Below are 17,340 nucleotides of genomic sequence, written 5' to 3' on the forward strand. Positions count from 1 at the left end.
CACCTATCCAAGGATACTTCGAAGACTCTTCCAGGACAACAACGTGAAAACATCCGGACCCAACACTAGGCGGCGATCTATGCACAGATATGAATTCAGCAGCCCACATGCCTCGAACTGTCTATGCCTTCTGCAGGATACTATCTATGTCGTAACAAACATATCAATGCCTTTTCTTTCCCTATAATTCCATGCTTCGCAAAATTGGTGGTCTTGATGCTTAAGATGACTGCGATGCTAAGCTTTGGCAAGCCTGAAAAGTCTGCCTCATCACTGAAGCTTTCAATGGTGAACCCTATTTCCGTGGCAAAAGGTGCTGTTATGTTAATCTGGATGCCAGTGATGCCCTCCACCCCGTGAGCCATGCCATCTTATGTCTCAATGTCAAATATGAACAGAAATGTCTGTGATGGGTCAATTTCTCTTAGTAACAACTTGGTGAGCTTGAGGAAGTTCTGCCACCTCTGCTGGCCCTTCTGCCTGGGGTGTACCCTCAAGAGACAGGCCCATAGATCTTTTTGAGTCCAGACTACATCCCTCAGACATGAAAAAAATGGCGCACCACATAATTGATGCCCCAGGATGTTGATGGATCAAACATTGTATTTCAAGTTACATAGGCAGTGGGGTGTTCAAGGCTCACAGAGAGGCAAAATTGAGTGCCTTACTGCCACCGCTGAGCATTACGGGGCCTACACCAGATTCCTGTTGTTCTTTGAGTGCTTCGGTCAAGTGTATTATATATAGTGCCAAATTTATGACCACCACAGAAGCCCAAGTAGAGAAACCGGTGAACAATGCTTGTGAAAGAGTGACTGAAGATGCAACTTTTTAACTATCTCCAGAATTACTTCAGATATTTCATTTAATGTTCCATGGACATAAAAGCAGCTAAAGAAATTAAACTGCCACAGCATGCACATCTCAGATGGTTCTTGGATAATGTACTTCGCATTTTGGGATCAATTGCAAGTTGCCTGCCCTATGTGTCTCGTACTTTGTTGATTGGAGACGGTGCAATGTAAAGATTCTTAGTGAAAGGAAAGAAAGGACTGCTGATCAATAGCTATTGTATTTTTGGTCTCTCCACTTGGTATAACTAAATCCACTTTCGGAATCAAACAGATGATTATACTTTTAGTCCGCAAAGATCATACTAATTAATGCAGAATGAGACATACCAAACGTGTTCAGAACTAGTGCGATCCACTGCACTCATTTCACAAAGCACCACAACTTAGCTGGGCGGCGATTCAAACGACTATGACTATGGAGGAATGACTTCGAACAGTGGCAATACCTGCTTATTCAGCTCTGCAAATATCCCCAGGATCAGACGTCCAATAAAATATTGCATTAGGGTTACAGCAAGCCTGGCATCGGCCACAGTTTGAGTGAACGAGTCTCTCTAGAAGGAGGTCTTACTTTATTATGTCACTGTTAATTCCAGGGTGGGATACTTCCTATATTCACCATCTCTTAATATGAATCTAGAAGCATCTTATGCTGCAGAATTTTACTTTTTCACTCCACATCTGAGCTATTTTAAGCACCATCTGTCTCTGACTGACTGTGTCACATCCCTTCTGCTTCTCACCAAAGAACAGGCTGGCAGGAAACACTAAGAAGCAGCTTCAGAAGCAGAGCTGCACAGAGCTTCTGGCTGGGTTACTACATCAACACATTAACCTACTAATAAGCTGAACTGACAGCAGGCAAACCACAAGAGGCTCTTACAACGTCACAAGGTTACCAATGCTCAGCATTTCAAGTTGCAACCCTGGACCGAATTATTTCTAGTGCTGAACAGGTACATGATTCAAATAGCTTCCTGAAATATGGTCCTACCGCAGTTAGATCGAGCATATATCCCTCCCTCACTTCATGAACAAACACATCTATGCTCCAATGCATACAAGGTCACAGATATGCAACTCAAATACATACATATTGATACAAGTGGTTTAATCTGAAACACAGTCTGCTGGGATGGATTTGAAGTGTTGGATCTAAGAGGGTTATATTTACTATGAGTGGGAAACCCAAGTTAGAAGATTTCTAATTAAGAAGTATTGTTCTAATTTAATACATTAATAATAGATAATGGGCTTTTATCAAACCAGGCTCTAGTGCTATTGGGATAACTAATTTCATTATATGTCAGCTTTCACATCTAGGAGCTTAATGAGTCAGTTCCTAATAGAAATATGTTGAATTAGGAACTTCATGACATTCATATATTTTTCATATGAAGCAAGGTGTCGGTATAACATAAAAGCGTGCCATCATCGCTCAATCTTGCTATTTATCAACACAATCTCCCCTTCCAGGGATGATTGCACTGTAACGCACATTAGCAACTGGGGGGAAAAAATCATTTCTTTAAGGCACTCCATTAGGTTCAGACCAAAATCTTCATTATCACAGCTCAGCAACCGTATGTAACCACTGTGCAAGAGACCTGAAAGGTCCCTTCTGCATTTTTCGGTGCAACATGCTACACAAAAACAAAATGCCAAGAACATACACTCCAATGAGCACTATTCCACACAATTCAAGGGACAGGTTTCGGGTGAGACCAGTCCTGAAGACTAAGAAATTAGTTACTCCAGTTCTCCAACATTGGTGTCTTTATATATTCACATGCCTGAATCATTCCCCATCGTCATGGTGGGGAATGCCTGAAATATGTAAATATATACAAGATCCAAAATAGTGTCTCCATAGCTTTGAGAGCTTCCCACATCGTCAATGAAGACTAAATAAAAAGCATGTTGTAAGCCTGAGGCTCCCCACTATATAGATTAACAGTCATAACAGATTACACATCTCCAGCAACCGGTCCTTGAGGGTAAAGACAGGCTCACATCACACTATGAGAAGCAATCCTTTCTGCCACTGTGCGCACTGTGGAAGTCTTCTGGCCACTTGGAAGCTCTATCTGCACTTTAATGCAGCAACAGCCCACCTTAACATTTAGAACTCCATACCTTACATTCAAACTCAACAACAGAGTCATTTAATACCTGAACTCCTGCTCGCTGACGACTTCTCCCAGATACTCGATGATGAATTGACCAGACTTTAAGGGTTCCTTGGTACGAATGCCCCATCCCTTGCCCTCGGCTCGGAAGCGTTCTAGGCACTGCACCCACTCATGCCTCTGAATCCTCTGGTTACGGCACTGGTCTCCACAGGGGCAGGTATTCGGGGAACATTCAGCAAAGATCATCCTTCAAAAGAGAACAAGGAGTTGCGCTTAAGCTTTGAAATGAGTCACACTAAAGAATGCAAAATTAAAATTCACACACAAAATCATTACAAAACCTTAACACTCAGTTGACGTGTCTTTCACGACCTCTTCACAAAATACACGAGTGGCTGAAAGTGCATTCCTAATTTAAGTCTTCTGTACAGAGAACAGCGAGGTAGAGAGTAACATCAAGTACTCCAATAAATTGACTAGTTGTTGAAAAGTATTAACAATTTACTGAGGGTTTCCTGAACACTGATGCCTTCATAACAGCTTCCCTCCCACAACCTAGTTCACAAATAATACTCTTCATTTTTACTTTTAAGACTATTTCTCCATTCCCGCTTTTGCTAAATTCCATTGAAGCACGTCTACATTTCTGGCAAGGTCTTCCACACCACAAACCTTAATTCTTATTACTGCGTAGCCCCTCGTCTAGGCAGGAAGCACTTCTACTGCTAAAGAGAAGTGACAGCCAAGGCAATATTGTTCTTACAATAAAATTACACGTCTGGGGCTGAACAGAAAATATTGGTGGCTGGCCAGCAGCCTTGCAAACAATGAAGCAGTATTTCACCTGAACTGGCAGGAATGTGTTTGGCTTGGCTTGCCCAGTTTCTTTGGTGTGCTCTCTAGTTCCTCTGCTGTTATTTTAGTTCCAAAACTCTCCTTTTGCAATTTTACCAAGTCACAGCCTCCTTCTAAAAATCAGGCTTTTTAAAGATCATGTGACAAAACTTTCATATAACAAAGTAATTCACCCTACGGTATCAGGGAAGTCATTTCACAACCCTACCGATCAGTTTGTCATCTGTAATAGTTTCCCGTTTTAGTGCATTTACGATGGCTCCAAATTACCATTATGCTGGTTATAAATGAACATATCCATGGCTAGAGCAGGACTCCGTCTGGCCAATATTGTTTTTGTCCAATATGCATCTGTTAGCCATTACTAGCTCCTTTTCCAGTATTATATAGTATTAAATACCTGAAGTAAGCATGTTATTGACCAATGTATTATCCTTCCTTGCAATTAATTTAATTTATTTATGATATTCCAAGAGGTTGCTTAACCACAAGGGTAAATGTGCACTTTACAGCCTGACAAAGAGAAAAAACTGAATCGCTGTAGGATGTACAAGAGCAACAGTGAGTAGGAAGTAAAGTCACATTATCACAATGATTGTTGGTGCCCTCACCGGTTCAGGCAATCATCCACGCAACCCTTTTCTTTGTCATGTTCGGGTCTCTTGCAGTTACATGTGGTGGCCTCATACCCTGACAAAGGCTTCACATCCACATAGACATCTTAGAGACAAAATGGAAATAGCAGTCAACGCCTAAGAACATAGTTGAAAGGGTGTGATCTATTACACTAAAAGGCCTTTTAATGCAAAAGTGACTGCAGAGTGCAAGAAAAGCATGCGTGAAGGATAAAGGAAAAGTTTCAAGCATGAAAGAAGTTGGGCAAAACATGAAACATAAAGGGAGTATAGAGATAACGACAGTCTGCGTGTAACAAAGGAAGGCAAGAATAAAGCATTTTGAGAAGAGGGGTTTGGGACAAAAAAATCCGCGGAAGCCAGAACCAAAGCATGCTGAGATGGTACAGAAGAGATCCATGCTAGGAAGGTGGCACAGACACAACAGTGTGTAAGATGCAAAGCATGCTTTAAACACGTGGAATGACAAAGTATGCTGGATAGGTGGCAAAACATCTATAGAAGACGGAGAAAATAAACCATACCAGCCAGCTGTACCAATATACCAAAAGTGTTCAGGGAACACAAAAAAAGATCAAACGCATGTAGGATTTCAGGAATGCAGGAAGAACGATCAAATGTACAGAGTAAAAATAGTGACCGACTGAAATAATTTGAGGACTACGAGGAGAAAGATCAATAAGATGTATAGGATGTGACAAGAAAAAGGTAAAAAAAAGATGAGGGAAGCAGGGGACATAGGGAGAAAAACAATGGCAATGATGGGAGAACAATGAAAAAATAAGGTGAGACATTGCATACGTTGTAGTGAAGGTGAAGAAGTTCACTGTGATGGAGGGAAGGTGCAAAGAAATAGTAAAAGGATGAGAGCGAGTGAGGGTTGAGACACTAAAAGAATAAAGATGATGAGAAGTGGGAGGTCAAATGCACATGGACATTTAAAAAGATATCCTGTGGAAAATACAATGCTCAGTAATACTTACTGGAACGGATTTTCTTGTAGAGCGGTACATCTGGCTTTTTATACAACTGAAGAGAATAAAATAAAAAAATCACTACTTTCTACCAGACACAATAAAAGTCAACCTGATAGACTGCCACACTAGAGTTGTGATAACATGTTTCTACATTGAGTAAGCGTCCCATATAAAACAACTTTTGTATTTTGTTCAGCTTGTAAACTGAACTATTAGTATGGTTATAGGTGTCATCTAGAAGAGAAACAAACACAGTTTTTATCCAGTCCTACATCACCAACAACCACCAACAATGTGTATTATATAATCTCGCATCCTTAGATGATGTTTGCTTGAGTTTTCAAACAGTGTGAGCGTTGGGATGAGAATGTCCCCTGCATGGTAAAAGGTCGTCCTAAACGCTCAACTGTGTGTGAAACTGGTATCCTGGCTTTTATTTTGGATCTGGCGTCACACTAGCCTAGTGTGTTAAGAGAGGACTTGGCAAGGTCCATGAACTGTCCTGTGGCCTGCAAATGCGCACCACTCCCCCTGGCAAATCACCTACAGCAGTGGTGGCAGTGTACCGTGTTTTGAGAATCCAAAATGTAACCAGACCCTTTTTGTCTGTTTCAGGAAGCGGTCAGTTTACTGACCCATTCCTTTGTAAAGTGAAACCCAGCTTTGTATAGTGAAACCCAGAACCTTGCGCTAACATCCTGTGTGCATGTCAAGTGTATGTGGGTACAGTGCATGTGTAAGTAGCATGTGTGTGTGTGTCTCGGGGGGGGGGGGGGGGGTGAGAAACAGTGTGAGAACTGGGGCCAGTGGTATCCACTCTGCATGCCCCTGGATTAGCATGGCATAAGACAGAGGATGAGATTATCTTCCCCAGAAGGTCAAAGCCTACATTCCTGTGCCGCGAGGAAGGAGTGCCAAGTGAGGAGGATGGACTTTCTTTGGAAATTCAATGAGGGCCTTGCTAGCAAAAAGCTGCTGATTAGTACTTCCTGAGCACTATGTTTGATACATAGTAGGTGTTCCGGGTGGAGCTGCAGTTTCTGTTGTGCAAGGTGAGGCCGTTTTTAGGCAAAGCCTCACCTTTTGTCCGTCTCCGATTACTGCATCTCACACTTCACTGCGCATGGCTGGATAGGAACCCAAAGGCAGCCCTGGCAGATTTGATCAGACCAGCACCCATAATGCATGTATCGAGGGTGTGCAGCGAACAAGTCTGACCTGGCCAAGCGGGTGTGGGGGGCTCTCTCCCCAAGAATTTGGGGAAAAGATGGCACAATTACGCATTTTACACAGCACATCAACCTGCAGTGGGAAAGGGAGGCTTCTTAATAGCAGTTCCACTTAGGCCTAATACAAATCTGAACTAATTTTGTTGGTAAACGGTGTTAGCTGAAGCCTATCACCCTTATGCCAGTAAACAAAGACAATTAAGTTGCTAGTCTGAGAGTGATAAATAGATAAACTATAATTTGGGTGCAGTTTTGTTTGCGGTTTTTTAAGCTTTGAATCCAAGAGATATGCACACGCTGTAAAAAATATCAGCTGCATCTGGGATATATGAGTAATAACTTTAAAAACATTTATGTAGCACTTACTAATACACCTTTACTGCTTCCTTTTAGCAAACAAAGAATAACAAAAGACTGATGAAAAACACTTCAGTTCTAGACTTATGGTTTGCAGCTTGCTTGCAGCTCCATGATGCCAGTTCACAACTTACTGAGCTATTGTTCAAGGACTAACATGTGGCACCAGGTCACACCAGGATTTCTGCAACAAAAGCCGTAACCCACTGAGCTACCTACGGACAAAACAATCAGTGATCCGCCTCTTCCAGATTCCACTCCTCAAGAGTCTGCTCTTTATAACTTTGCTTGCAGTGAGAGAACCTACCCAGAATGGAAAGAGAGCACATGCATGCTGGTAGCCAGCATCAACAACGCAGCCCAGCAATAAAACTGGCCCCCACCTTCCCAGTCTCCCAGGGGAGACCCAGTGCACGCCGGTCACTGTGCTCCTGTTTTGGAAACTTCTCCTTGGAGCCAGCACCATTGCTACCTGCTGTAAGAACCGCTTTGCACATAGGATGGGTATGGAGTGCAACCTGGAAATGGCATTTGAAAGAGAACCAACCCAAACAAGCTCTGAAGAACTGGGCGGTGGATCCACATCCTTTATCTAGAATATCTGTATAGTGGGAACCATACCACTCAACTTCATTCCAGTTTTGAGTTCTTCTTGACCAAGAAGGGAGTGCTCCAACGAGTACTTAAAGAGCTGCTGTTCAATCATGGCTGGTGTTCCCGAGAGTCAGACTTTCATAGATGAGGGGGCATCACCTCAAGTCTACACATTCTGCTGCAAGAGCTGAGGGTGGGCCTCAAGTGCCTAGAAGCCTGCCTTGGGAGTGTGCCTGGCTCTGTTGAAGGACAGCCTGGCCAGGGGGAGAATTTTAGCATTTGGCACACCTAGAGAAAGTTGACTTTCTACAGCACAAATCAGAAGTTCCTGTGTCGTGGAGCCCCCCCACCCCCCCAATTGCCCTGCTTTGTTTCTGAGTAAGCTGCATTTAATGTTGTACCTTAAAAACTACCTGCGTCACCTAGCAGACTCGGTGATCCTGCCACTGCTTACATGGTGAGGTAGGGACGAGTCATGGTCAAGTGAGAAGCCTTAATCAGCCAAGAGACAGCACTTGCTAGAGGACACCATCGCGATCAATCGTCATGACGGCTGAAACCGCCAAACCAGGGCATTGCCAAAACCAGCTAAAAGGACTGCTACTGCTCAAAACAGACGTTGCTGCACAGCCCACTGTACTGATTACCTCTGAGACTATTGTCCTGAGTGAGGTTACCAGCGAGGCCCACACCTGAAAACAGCAGATGCCTTGAGGAAACGAGGCGGTCTGCTCCTAACAGGCTGCCCGACCTGCTACAGGGCCACCGTAGGTCTACTGCGCTTGCTAAGATTATTTATTAAGAAGAGGTACAGAGACACTGACTCTGAGCAATTCACATATGAGAGATATTAGGCCTAAAACTCAGTGTGTTGGGGACTATAGATGCAGGTCTCAACCACAGCATTATCAAAGGGGGACACAGGAAAGACGCAAGGAAGTAGGGGTGTAACAGATCATTATCTATCACAAAGTAGTTGTTATGTTCGTCTCTTCCATTAAGTAGTCTTATAGTTCTGTTGTGTGATTTTCTTGTTTTCATAAATGATAGCCACTGGACTCGAACACTTTGCTATTCTCTCTGTGAGTTGGCTGCTGCGTTCTGTGCTCTTGCCCCCAGTAGCTCTCTGAGAAGCCGGTGAGACTGCTCACCCTTGCCACCCTCAGAGGCAAGAGCAACAAGCATTGGCATAGCCAATAGGTCTCGCCTTTGGGACCTTATAAGTGTTTAGCCATGCAACAGTTGCATAACTAAATACTTATAAGGTCCCAAAAGCGAGACATATTGGCTATGCCAAGCGGCCGTGAAAGTGATCGCAAATCGCGATCAAACATCAAAGCGGCCATGCGGCCGCAAAAGTAATTGCGGTAAAAGCGCGCGCGCGGCCGCGCACATGCACTGTAGCTCTAGGCTGGCCTGGTAGCATTTTTTGGAGCCCTCTCAATAAGTCTCGCCAGACCAGCGCATGCGCTGGGTCAGGCGAGACCTAAAAAGGGCTGCACTTGCCCAGTTTGCACAGCCACAGCAGGACTGACCCAGGACACCAGTAGCAAACTACCTCGGCCACCACGGTTGAGGCCCAGTAGTCGAAATTACCTTTTGAATAAAATCAGCTGTTCAGCAAAGCATTTTCATGTTTCCCCTCTTTAAAAACGAGGAAAATGGAAAAAGAAGAGCAGTCTTTTAGACACTTTTATTTTTTCCATTTTTCGAATAATTGTATACATTTGTATTAAATGATCTCTGGGAAAGGGGCCAGCTGTTGTGTATGTATGTGTGTGCCTGCCTGCCAGCCCTGGAGGCATAAGCAGCAGTTCTAGTGATGCCCACTCAGGCATTCATCCTTATGATGTCAATAAAGCAAGTCCCATCTACTTGGGTAAAAATAAAACCGACTGTTCACACTGCTACCAAGAAGTGTAATCTGCAGTTAAAAGCCATATATAAAACCCTAAGCTGTTATAGTAAAGTTAATCCAGAGCACCAGTGACTTCCTATGCAATGACCATAATTAATTCAATTTTCAATAACATATGGCATTATCGATGAGTAGCTGTGGTCGTTTTCCACCAGGTGGACCTACGGGACTTCCTACACAATGAAAGCAAAGCCAAAGGTGTCTATGATGTGACTTGGAGCACTGACGTGAAAATCTCACAATTACTGAGATCAACCCACCTAAATCTTAGGTCGTCTATGCCCCCAAATTAATAAACGCCTTCCCACCTTAAGCTGATCCATTGCCTTAAAGGTGCCTGTTGATAAAGGCAACGGGAGGCAGGCACAACATGGCCTTCTTCACCCTACTCCACGTCAAAGCGAATACCTGGTATTTCTACCACCCTTCCGCTGGGCTTTCGATCCCATTGAGAGGGCTATGGGCTAAGTTCTCGGTCAGGAGGAGCCTTGCGTGTATCTGCGTTTTCGGAGCAACTGTCAAGGCAGACAGAGATCTGTCACAGATAATTACTGACCTAGGAGCCAGCTGGAGTCAGAGTACTTCTCAGTCCCCCAACTATATTCAAACGCAAGCCCCACAAGTGAGGCGAGGGAAGATAGGAGATATGGTAGCCCATCACAACATCCCACTGCCTGCTTCAAGCCTCAGGAGACCTAATGAAGGCAGCCGGTCAACGTCCACCCGTTCACTGCTTCCCAACCTGGGAAAGCAGTGAAAAAACAAAACTGTTGTCACGCCCGAACACTGGACAACCAAGTTTCAAGTCTGGTGTTTTTGATAACAGCATCCCTTAATTTGGCTGGTTGATTACTATACATTGCGTTGTGCCTAATACTGCGATCCAGTGGTTGAATCTGCAAATTCTTACTATTCTCAAAAGTCTTACAATTGTGGTTATCGACCATGGACAGAAAATGTCAAATTGCACAAACTCTTGTGTTGAAGGTTGTTTTCGTGTCAGTTTATGACACGCACAACCACAGATGGTGGAGGTAGGGGGTCGGTATATATCTACAACAGATAAAGATACCGAGCTACTGCAGTGTGAATCTGCTAATGACATACTGTTCCTAATTACAATTATCTTTGCTCCCATCTGGATGTAGTTCTAACATAGAGATGCCTAAATGTGATGTTAAACACACTACTTGCCCATCTGTGTCTGCTTTTGATTTCAAATAGGTCCACTCGTGCTCTGAGAAACCATTAGCAGAACCCCAGGCTGGTGCACTGTTATGTGACTTGTAGGAGCAAATACCTTAGAAACGCCAAAGCCGTGCTGTGGATGATTGCAGACTGTGCATAACCCATCTTCATGCCCCTTGGAGACCATTTATCAGCCTTTTGTTTCAACATCTAGAGCCTTGGATTTAGGTAAAAGTTATGTTGATGTTTTTGGACAATGCCAAACTAAATGTCAGATAATATTCGATGTGGTGGCTTGATTGAAACACCCAAAATCCTATCACAGGAAGCAAACCTACCGCTGGGTTGCAAGTGTACTTGTAATGCATGAAGAATTACAGCTAGGGTCGAGAATCAAAATCTGACAGGTCTGTAAAGCGCACTATTGCCTCTGTAAAAAAAACAATCTGACCTACAAAGAGCGATTGCTTCGCAGCACACAGAAATATAGCATGTACGTCCACCTAGAAGTTACTTTTTAAACAACAGAGATATTACAAGTACGTATACTAGGGATCTTTATGTTTAAAACAAAAATAGAAACATATATATCACAGCCCCTTGAGCTACAGTGTAAAGTGATCCTTCTGTCTAGATTAATGTCCTATGATGTAGCTACTTCAGTGATACAACTTGTGAAAGAAATTCCCTAATTACAACTGGTTTCTTTGGATGTAAGTGGCATAAATGCTAATAAGTGTCATTCGGGATCTATATTTGATGGTTTTGAGGCTTCACTCAAAGTTAATATCACATGATTCGTAGGAGACAATTTCTTCGATAAATGTATTTTAGTTAATTGAGATAAATGTGGATGCACTGAAGCAGGCTTTGGCCACTCCAAATGTAGGGAATAGGTAGATTACAGACAGACCTGTTTCTAGTATGCCATTTCTGCAAGAACTGGATTATCTCCTGGTAAATTAATGTTCAAACCTCAGACGCTTTGGTCAGAAGGCAACAGATGCTAGAGATACCTGATGATAGTTAAACTCCTGCATTCAGCATACTGGATAGCTCAACAACCTTTGATACCCTAGACAATGGACTACTGCATAGTTGACTGAATCCAGACTTGGCAGGGCACAACTAGACCCTACAGTGGATTGGTTCATTTGTGTCTAATCAGCAGAGGCAAGTTCTTCCTCACTGCCTTAACCATTAAACATGCAGTGCCTACAGGTCACAGTCCTCTTGCCCTACTGTTCAAAATCAACAGGATACCACTGGCTTGAACTGTCTATGCCCATGGCTTACCATTGCAAATGTGGATGAAACAGAGATCCTTTTGGAGTATTCAGAAGTGTGACTCACTCCAGTTCGATTACTATCCAACTCCTGGACATTAAGACTTGCATGCCAGTTAACTAGCTGGGGCTTAAAACTGAAATCTTGTAATAAGTCCCTAAGAACATTAGCCTTTGAATGGTCTGTGGGCCCCACTCATGAACCACCAAGTGATGTACGGAATCTAAGTTTCATCTGTGACTCAGCCATCAGAGTGGTGACAATCTAGCAAATTACCACCTATTTAATCAGTGTACAAATGAAAACCTGCTATTGATTGCTCTATGAACAAATCTAGTTCAGGTGATGGTTTCTCAAGGTGTTATTGCATGGTTGTACAGGTAGGTGGTGGTAGCGTGAAACTTACAAGGCCAACAATGTTCTGTACAGGGCCATGATCTAGAATTATGATTCATGATTATTTACAGGTTGTGGGGAGTATGCCTAAAGAGTCATAGAATGGGAAATAGCTGCTTTATTTCCGTGCAGAGACAAATCTAAACATCTTGATATGGCATTTGGAATGGTAGTTCCTATAATTAATGGCCTAAGGACATTTGATTTGAACATCGATCATTCTAAACAAAACTCAAACTTGACAGGCCACAATGAAATACACAAGTCGAAATGACAGCGCCTTGCATGACTTGGAAACGCGCTCATGATAAATCTCCCAGATATGTTATAACACATTTTCGAATGTATAAATCAAGAAGAATACCTAAATGCCCGTATTATTGACCCTAAGCGGCGCAACCGTAGCTGGGCTGTAGGAAACTTGGAATGGCTGGCACATGTTTTGGAATCAGCTACCAATGTAAATTTAGCCAACTGACTTTTCAATGTTTTAAGAGTAAACTGAATGTCTTTTCTTCAACTCGCGTTCCTAGATAGGTGTATCAGCTGCTTTAGACAGATATTTACTGGGGACTTATGAAATGTAATATATTATATTTTGATATCAGTCTGGTCACATGTTATTGTTTTAGAGGTGATGTTTTGTTTTCAAGTGCCTTGAAGCGGCCTTGTTTTTGCATGGTTTGTGCTATCCAAGTTAAATACACTAACCTAATCTAAACATTACAAAAGAGAACAAAACAGTAGCTGAGGTACAAAAAAAAAAAAATCAAACCCTGAAATGATCTCAAAATTTTACACTTTCAACATCCAAGCCCTGATGATGCTGAAATGTCACAAACTCTAAAAGCCCCTGTGAGCAACGCAGAGGTAAATAGAGCACATCTTATTATCCCATTATATGTGGGACCTACTCCAGTAATGACACCTATCGAGGGTCTGATGTAGAGGCAGGGGTGTGCACTAGAGAACTTCTCTCTCTCTCTTTGTCAAGCACCAGTGATTGGCTAGCGCTTCAAACTGCTAGAACCTCCTCCAGATAGTTGTAGGGCCTAGAAGTTGCTACACCCTACATTTCCTCTGAATATAGTAGAGCATAACCAGGTCTAAATTTAGTTGCCGCACCACCATGAATCCTCTACCCGATTGTAAAAGCATCTATTTTACTATTGGCATATCCCATGTTAGCACTTTCTCAGGGATTTTGGTATATCGTTCTCCAGGCCCTTTAGGCAACTTCTGTAAGGATCTTCCTGATATTGTAGCCAGTTTGGCTAACTCTCTTCCTAATTTTACCCTACTAGGGGACTTCAATCTCCATTTTGATGAGACTTTACTCTCACCTATATTGGAATTAGTAGAGGGGCTGGAGATGCTCCAGCTTACGCAATTAGTTGGCGGTCCCACCCACTGCAAAGGTCATTTATTTGACCCCATTTTTTCAAACATTCCTAATCTTGTGGTTAAAGACCCTATTCCAATGCCTTGGACGGACCACTCTCTAATTCCATTTATATGGACAGTGCAGGATGTCTCTATTCAGGCTGCGAGAAGCATTAGACACATACGCGTTTGGTCAAAACTGCCAACAAAATCGTGGGTGACTATTTTGGAAGACACCATCCCCACTTTCGATACTAATTCAGTCACTGCAAATTATAAACTCAATAGTTGGCTAGAGTCGTCACTCAATACTATTCTCCCAAAGAAACGGACTCACAATAAAGCAGGAGCTAATCATAATAACTGGTATACACCTAAACTTCGGGAGTTTAGACAGTCCAGTAAGAGGCTGGAAAGAACCTGGAGAAAGGACCTCTTAGTAACTAACAAAATTAAATAGAGAGGCGATAAGGATCTATAAATTTGAAATAAAAGCTGCCAAAGCCCTCAATTATGCAGAGAAAATCACTTTGGCGGCAAACTGCCCACGAGAAATCTTTAGGATTGCAAAACCACTTTTAACTCCTCCTGCGCCCCTATTGTTGTTTTTTTTACACCACTCTACGCTGCAACCAAATTGCAGAATTTTTCTTTGATAAAATACCAATTATTTATAAGTTCTTTCCTCTGGCAATGGGCCCACATACTTCATCTTCACCTAACTCGACAGCCCATTGTGAGGACTGTTTACTGGAGGCAATCCCCCCCGTTTGAATCTGACCTCGCTTCAAGGGATTTTAAGTCAACTTAAATCTGAAGCACCTACAGATGTTGCCCCCTTTCATATCTTGAATGTAGTCTCTGGGACCGTTTATCACAAGTGATCTTAGAGGTGATAAACACTTCGCTAGTAACGGGATCAGTGCCCTTCCTCTGGAAACAGGCAATGGTGGGAGCTCTGTTAAAAAAAAACAAATCTAGATCCTGACGTGCTGGCAAACTACCGCCCTATCTCACTATTACCAAGAATTGGTAAAATAGCTGAGAAGCACGGAAATCGTACGCTCTCAACCTTTCTGGAAAATAATAACCGTCTTCATTCCTCACAGACTGGGTTCAGACCACAGCAAGGCACAGAAACTGCACTTGTGACAGTAGTGGAAGAACTAAGAAAAGTTCTGGATGGAGAGGGCTGCGCTGCTCTTATCGTATTAGATCTCAGGGCAGCCTTCGACACGGTGAACCATCATCTGTTAATTTAAAGACTGAGGAATGTAGGAGTAGTTGGAACAGCGTTAAACTGGCTACAGTCCTTTTTATAGGACAGATCCTTTGTAGTCTTCGAAGAAGAATCCACCTCAAAGCAAATGCCTCTTAGATGTGGGGTTCTTCAGGGATCTTCCCTGAGCCCCACTCTATTTAATGTCTACATGACGGCGGAAGTAGTTAACACCTTTTGGCATTCAGATCATGACCTATGCTGATGATACTCAGCTAGTGGTCTCACTCAATCAACTGGATAACTCAGGCTCGGGATTGGCCTTATGCCTTGAAAAGGTTTCGAGTTAGATGGACAGGTCTTGTTTAAAACTTAATGGAGCTAAGACAGAGCTGATGCTCTTGGGTAATCCCACCTTAGTGAGCATAAGCTCATTTTGGCCTAGCTCCTTGGGGCTACCACCCTCGCCAAAAGAACAAATTAAGAGTCTCGGTGTTTGGCTGGACCGCAATCTTGATTTTAAGGAGCAAGCACGCAAGGTTGCAGCTTGTTGTTATGGGATTTTAAGAAAGTTAAGAAAGATCCACCCCTTGCTACCTTTCTCTGCAAGAAGAGTGCTGGTCCAAGCCCTGATCTTGTCACGCCTTGACTATGCTAACGCCCTATATCTGGAAACCCCACTTACTACCATTAAAAAATTGCAGATTGTGCAAAATTGCGCAGCACGTCTGCTCACGAATACCTCTAAACGCCTCTCAGCTAAACCGGCGCTTGCCTCGCTACACTGGCTCACGATTCAAGAGAGAATCCAGTTCAAGGCTCCGTGTATAACACACAAAGCACTCTCAGGCAATCGCCCGCCAATCATTAGGTCTATTATTCGACCTTATCGCTTGAATAGGTCTTTAAGGTCAGATACCAAGCAATTGGCGGCACTCCCAAAAATAAGAAAAACACGAAGTGGAGGGTGTCGCTTCGCGTATAATGCAGCTAAATTGTGGAACCTCTTGCCCCTCTGTATCCACCTTGAACCGAATTATCTGACCTTTCGTAAACAGTTAAAGACCTTTTTGTTTCCCTAAACTCCGTTCGTGGTCGAAGTTGCACCGCTATTAGCGCTTGGATGCCCCCCGGGTAACCATGTGCTCTATGTCTCTTTCATTTCATTAGATATGTTTTCTCTGTTTCAGGTAAAGTCTGCCTTTGTATACAATGGATGGACTTAAGGTGAAATCTATCCAGCAATGGGGCCAACCATGATTTTATTGATTTCCTGTATTTGAGCTGAGATTATAGTCTCCATATTCCAAACAGCAGTGCATTTATGCAGTGTATGTACTTAGATCTAAACACACATCTATGTAGGTCTGTATGTTTGTATGTGAACTGAAAGAAGCGAGTAGTGTGATCACAATGTCACTTCCTATGATATCTTCAGGGTTAAAGGTTATGTGAGGTCACTTCTTGTGTTACGACGTGAATGTGAATGGGATCTAAAGGGTGACGTGCTCTACGCTTGCAATTTGGTGACTAGACGTCCATGTCACTAATACTAAAAGTCCTCACCTTTGAGGAAAGTAAATAACTGGGAGACTATTAAGAAAACCCTACTCCGAGCTGAGGAGAATGGACTGGGCAGGCATGGAATAACTGAAGAGATCTGCCACATGCAGCTGGCCAACCCCAGACAGCTCTTTAAATGAGTAAATCACGCACAATGATGATGAGATGGGAATGATGGTACCAAAGGCCATCCCAGCCGATCTCTCCAGTATGCCTTCGTCCAGCCTCCGCTGGCTCAGGGCCATACACTTTAAACAAAATATCTCAGAATGGACATTCCGGTGCAGTAACCAGCGAAGTGCAGTAGGATTATAACAAAAACCACAGCGGGCCTGCAGAGCTGTTCAAAGCTGCAGGCTTAAAGAAAACCATAAACTGCCTCTCTCACATCCCTCCATCCACTGCACACGATCCTCGCACCTCAGTAATCAGCACACCCAACACGGAACCACTCCCCACACAGGATCAAACCAAAGACCACATCCTTCCGACCACACACCCTCCACAGGTGTGGTGTGCAAGAGCGCAAACACCCCACACAGGGAGCAGCAAGCGCTATACAAATGTAACAACGATGCGTTGTATGTGTACACGTGCAGTCTCGTGCGTTCTCTATGCAGAATGAGAACGCAGTGTCAGTGCGTGCGCATGTATCCAAGTTGGGTGTACATGTGCGCAACTTCTATAGCAGCCCTAGATTAGGCATAACAACCCTACAAGAAGGCTTTCAAAATTCAAAACCCCACCTACATT

At 43.2% G+C, this 17,340-nt stretch overlaps 1 protein-coding gene across 4 annotated transcripts in view; it reads right to left on the bottom strand.

Annotated features, from left to right (window-relative positions):
- The window catches only part of ASH1L (ASH1 like histone lysine methyltransferase), a 599,934-nt gene that overhangs the window by 244,074 nt on the left and 338,520 nt on the right, over positions 1 to 17,340 (bottom strand). For all 4 annotated transcript variants that reach the window (XR_014972078.1, XR_014972077.1, XM_085637967.1 and 1 more), the window contains exons 9-11: positions 5,460 to 5,505; positions 4,453 to 4,561; positions 3,027 to 3,233 (exon numbers count right to left, since the gene is read on the bottom strand). Coding sequence is in view for 2 of the 4 variants with exons in the window: in XM_085637967.1 (XP_085494093.1) it covers positions 3,027 to 3,233; positions 4,453 to 4,561; positions 5,460 to 5,505 (362 nt within the window). In the remaining 2 variants the exon portion in view is untranslated. The remainder of the gene's footprint in view (positions 1 to 3,026; positions 3,234 to 4,452; positions 4,562 to 5,459; positions 5,506 to 17,340) is intronic.

Source organism: Triturus cristatus, chromosome 12 (assembly GCF_964204655.1).
Source record: "Triturus cristatus chromosome 12, aTriCri1.1, whole genome shotgun sequence".
Taxonomy (NCBI): Eukaryota; Metazoa; Chordata; class Amphibia; order Caudata; family Salamandridae; genus Triturus; species Triturus cristatus.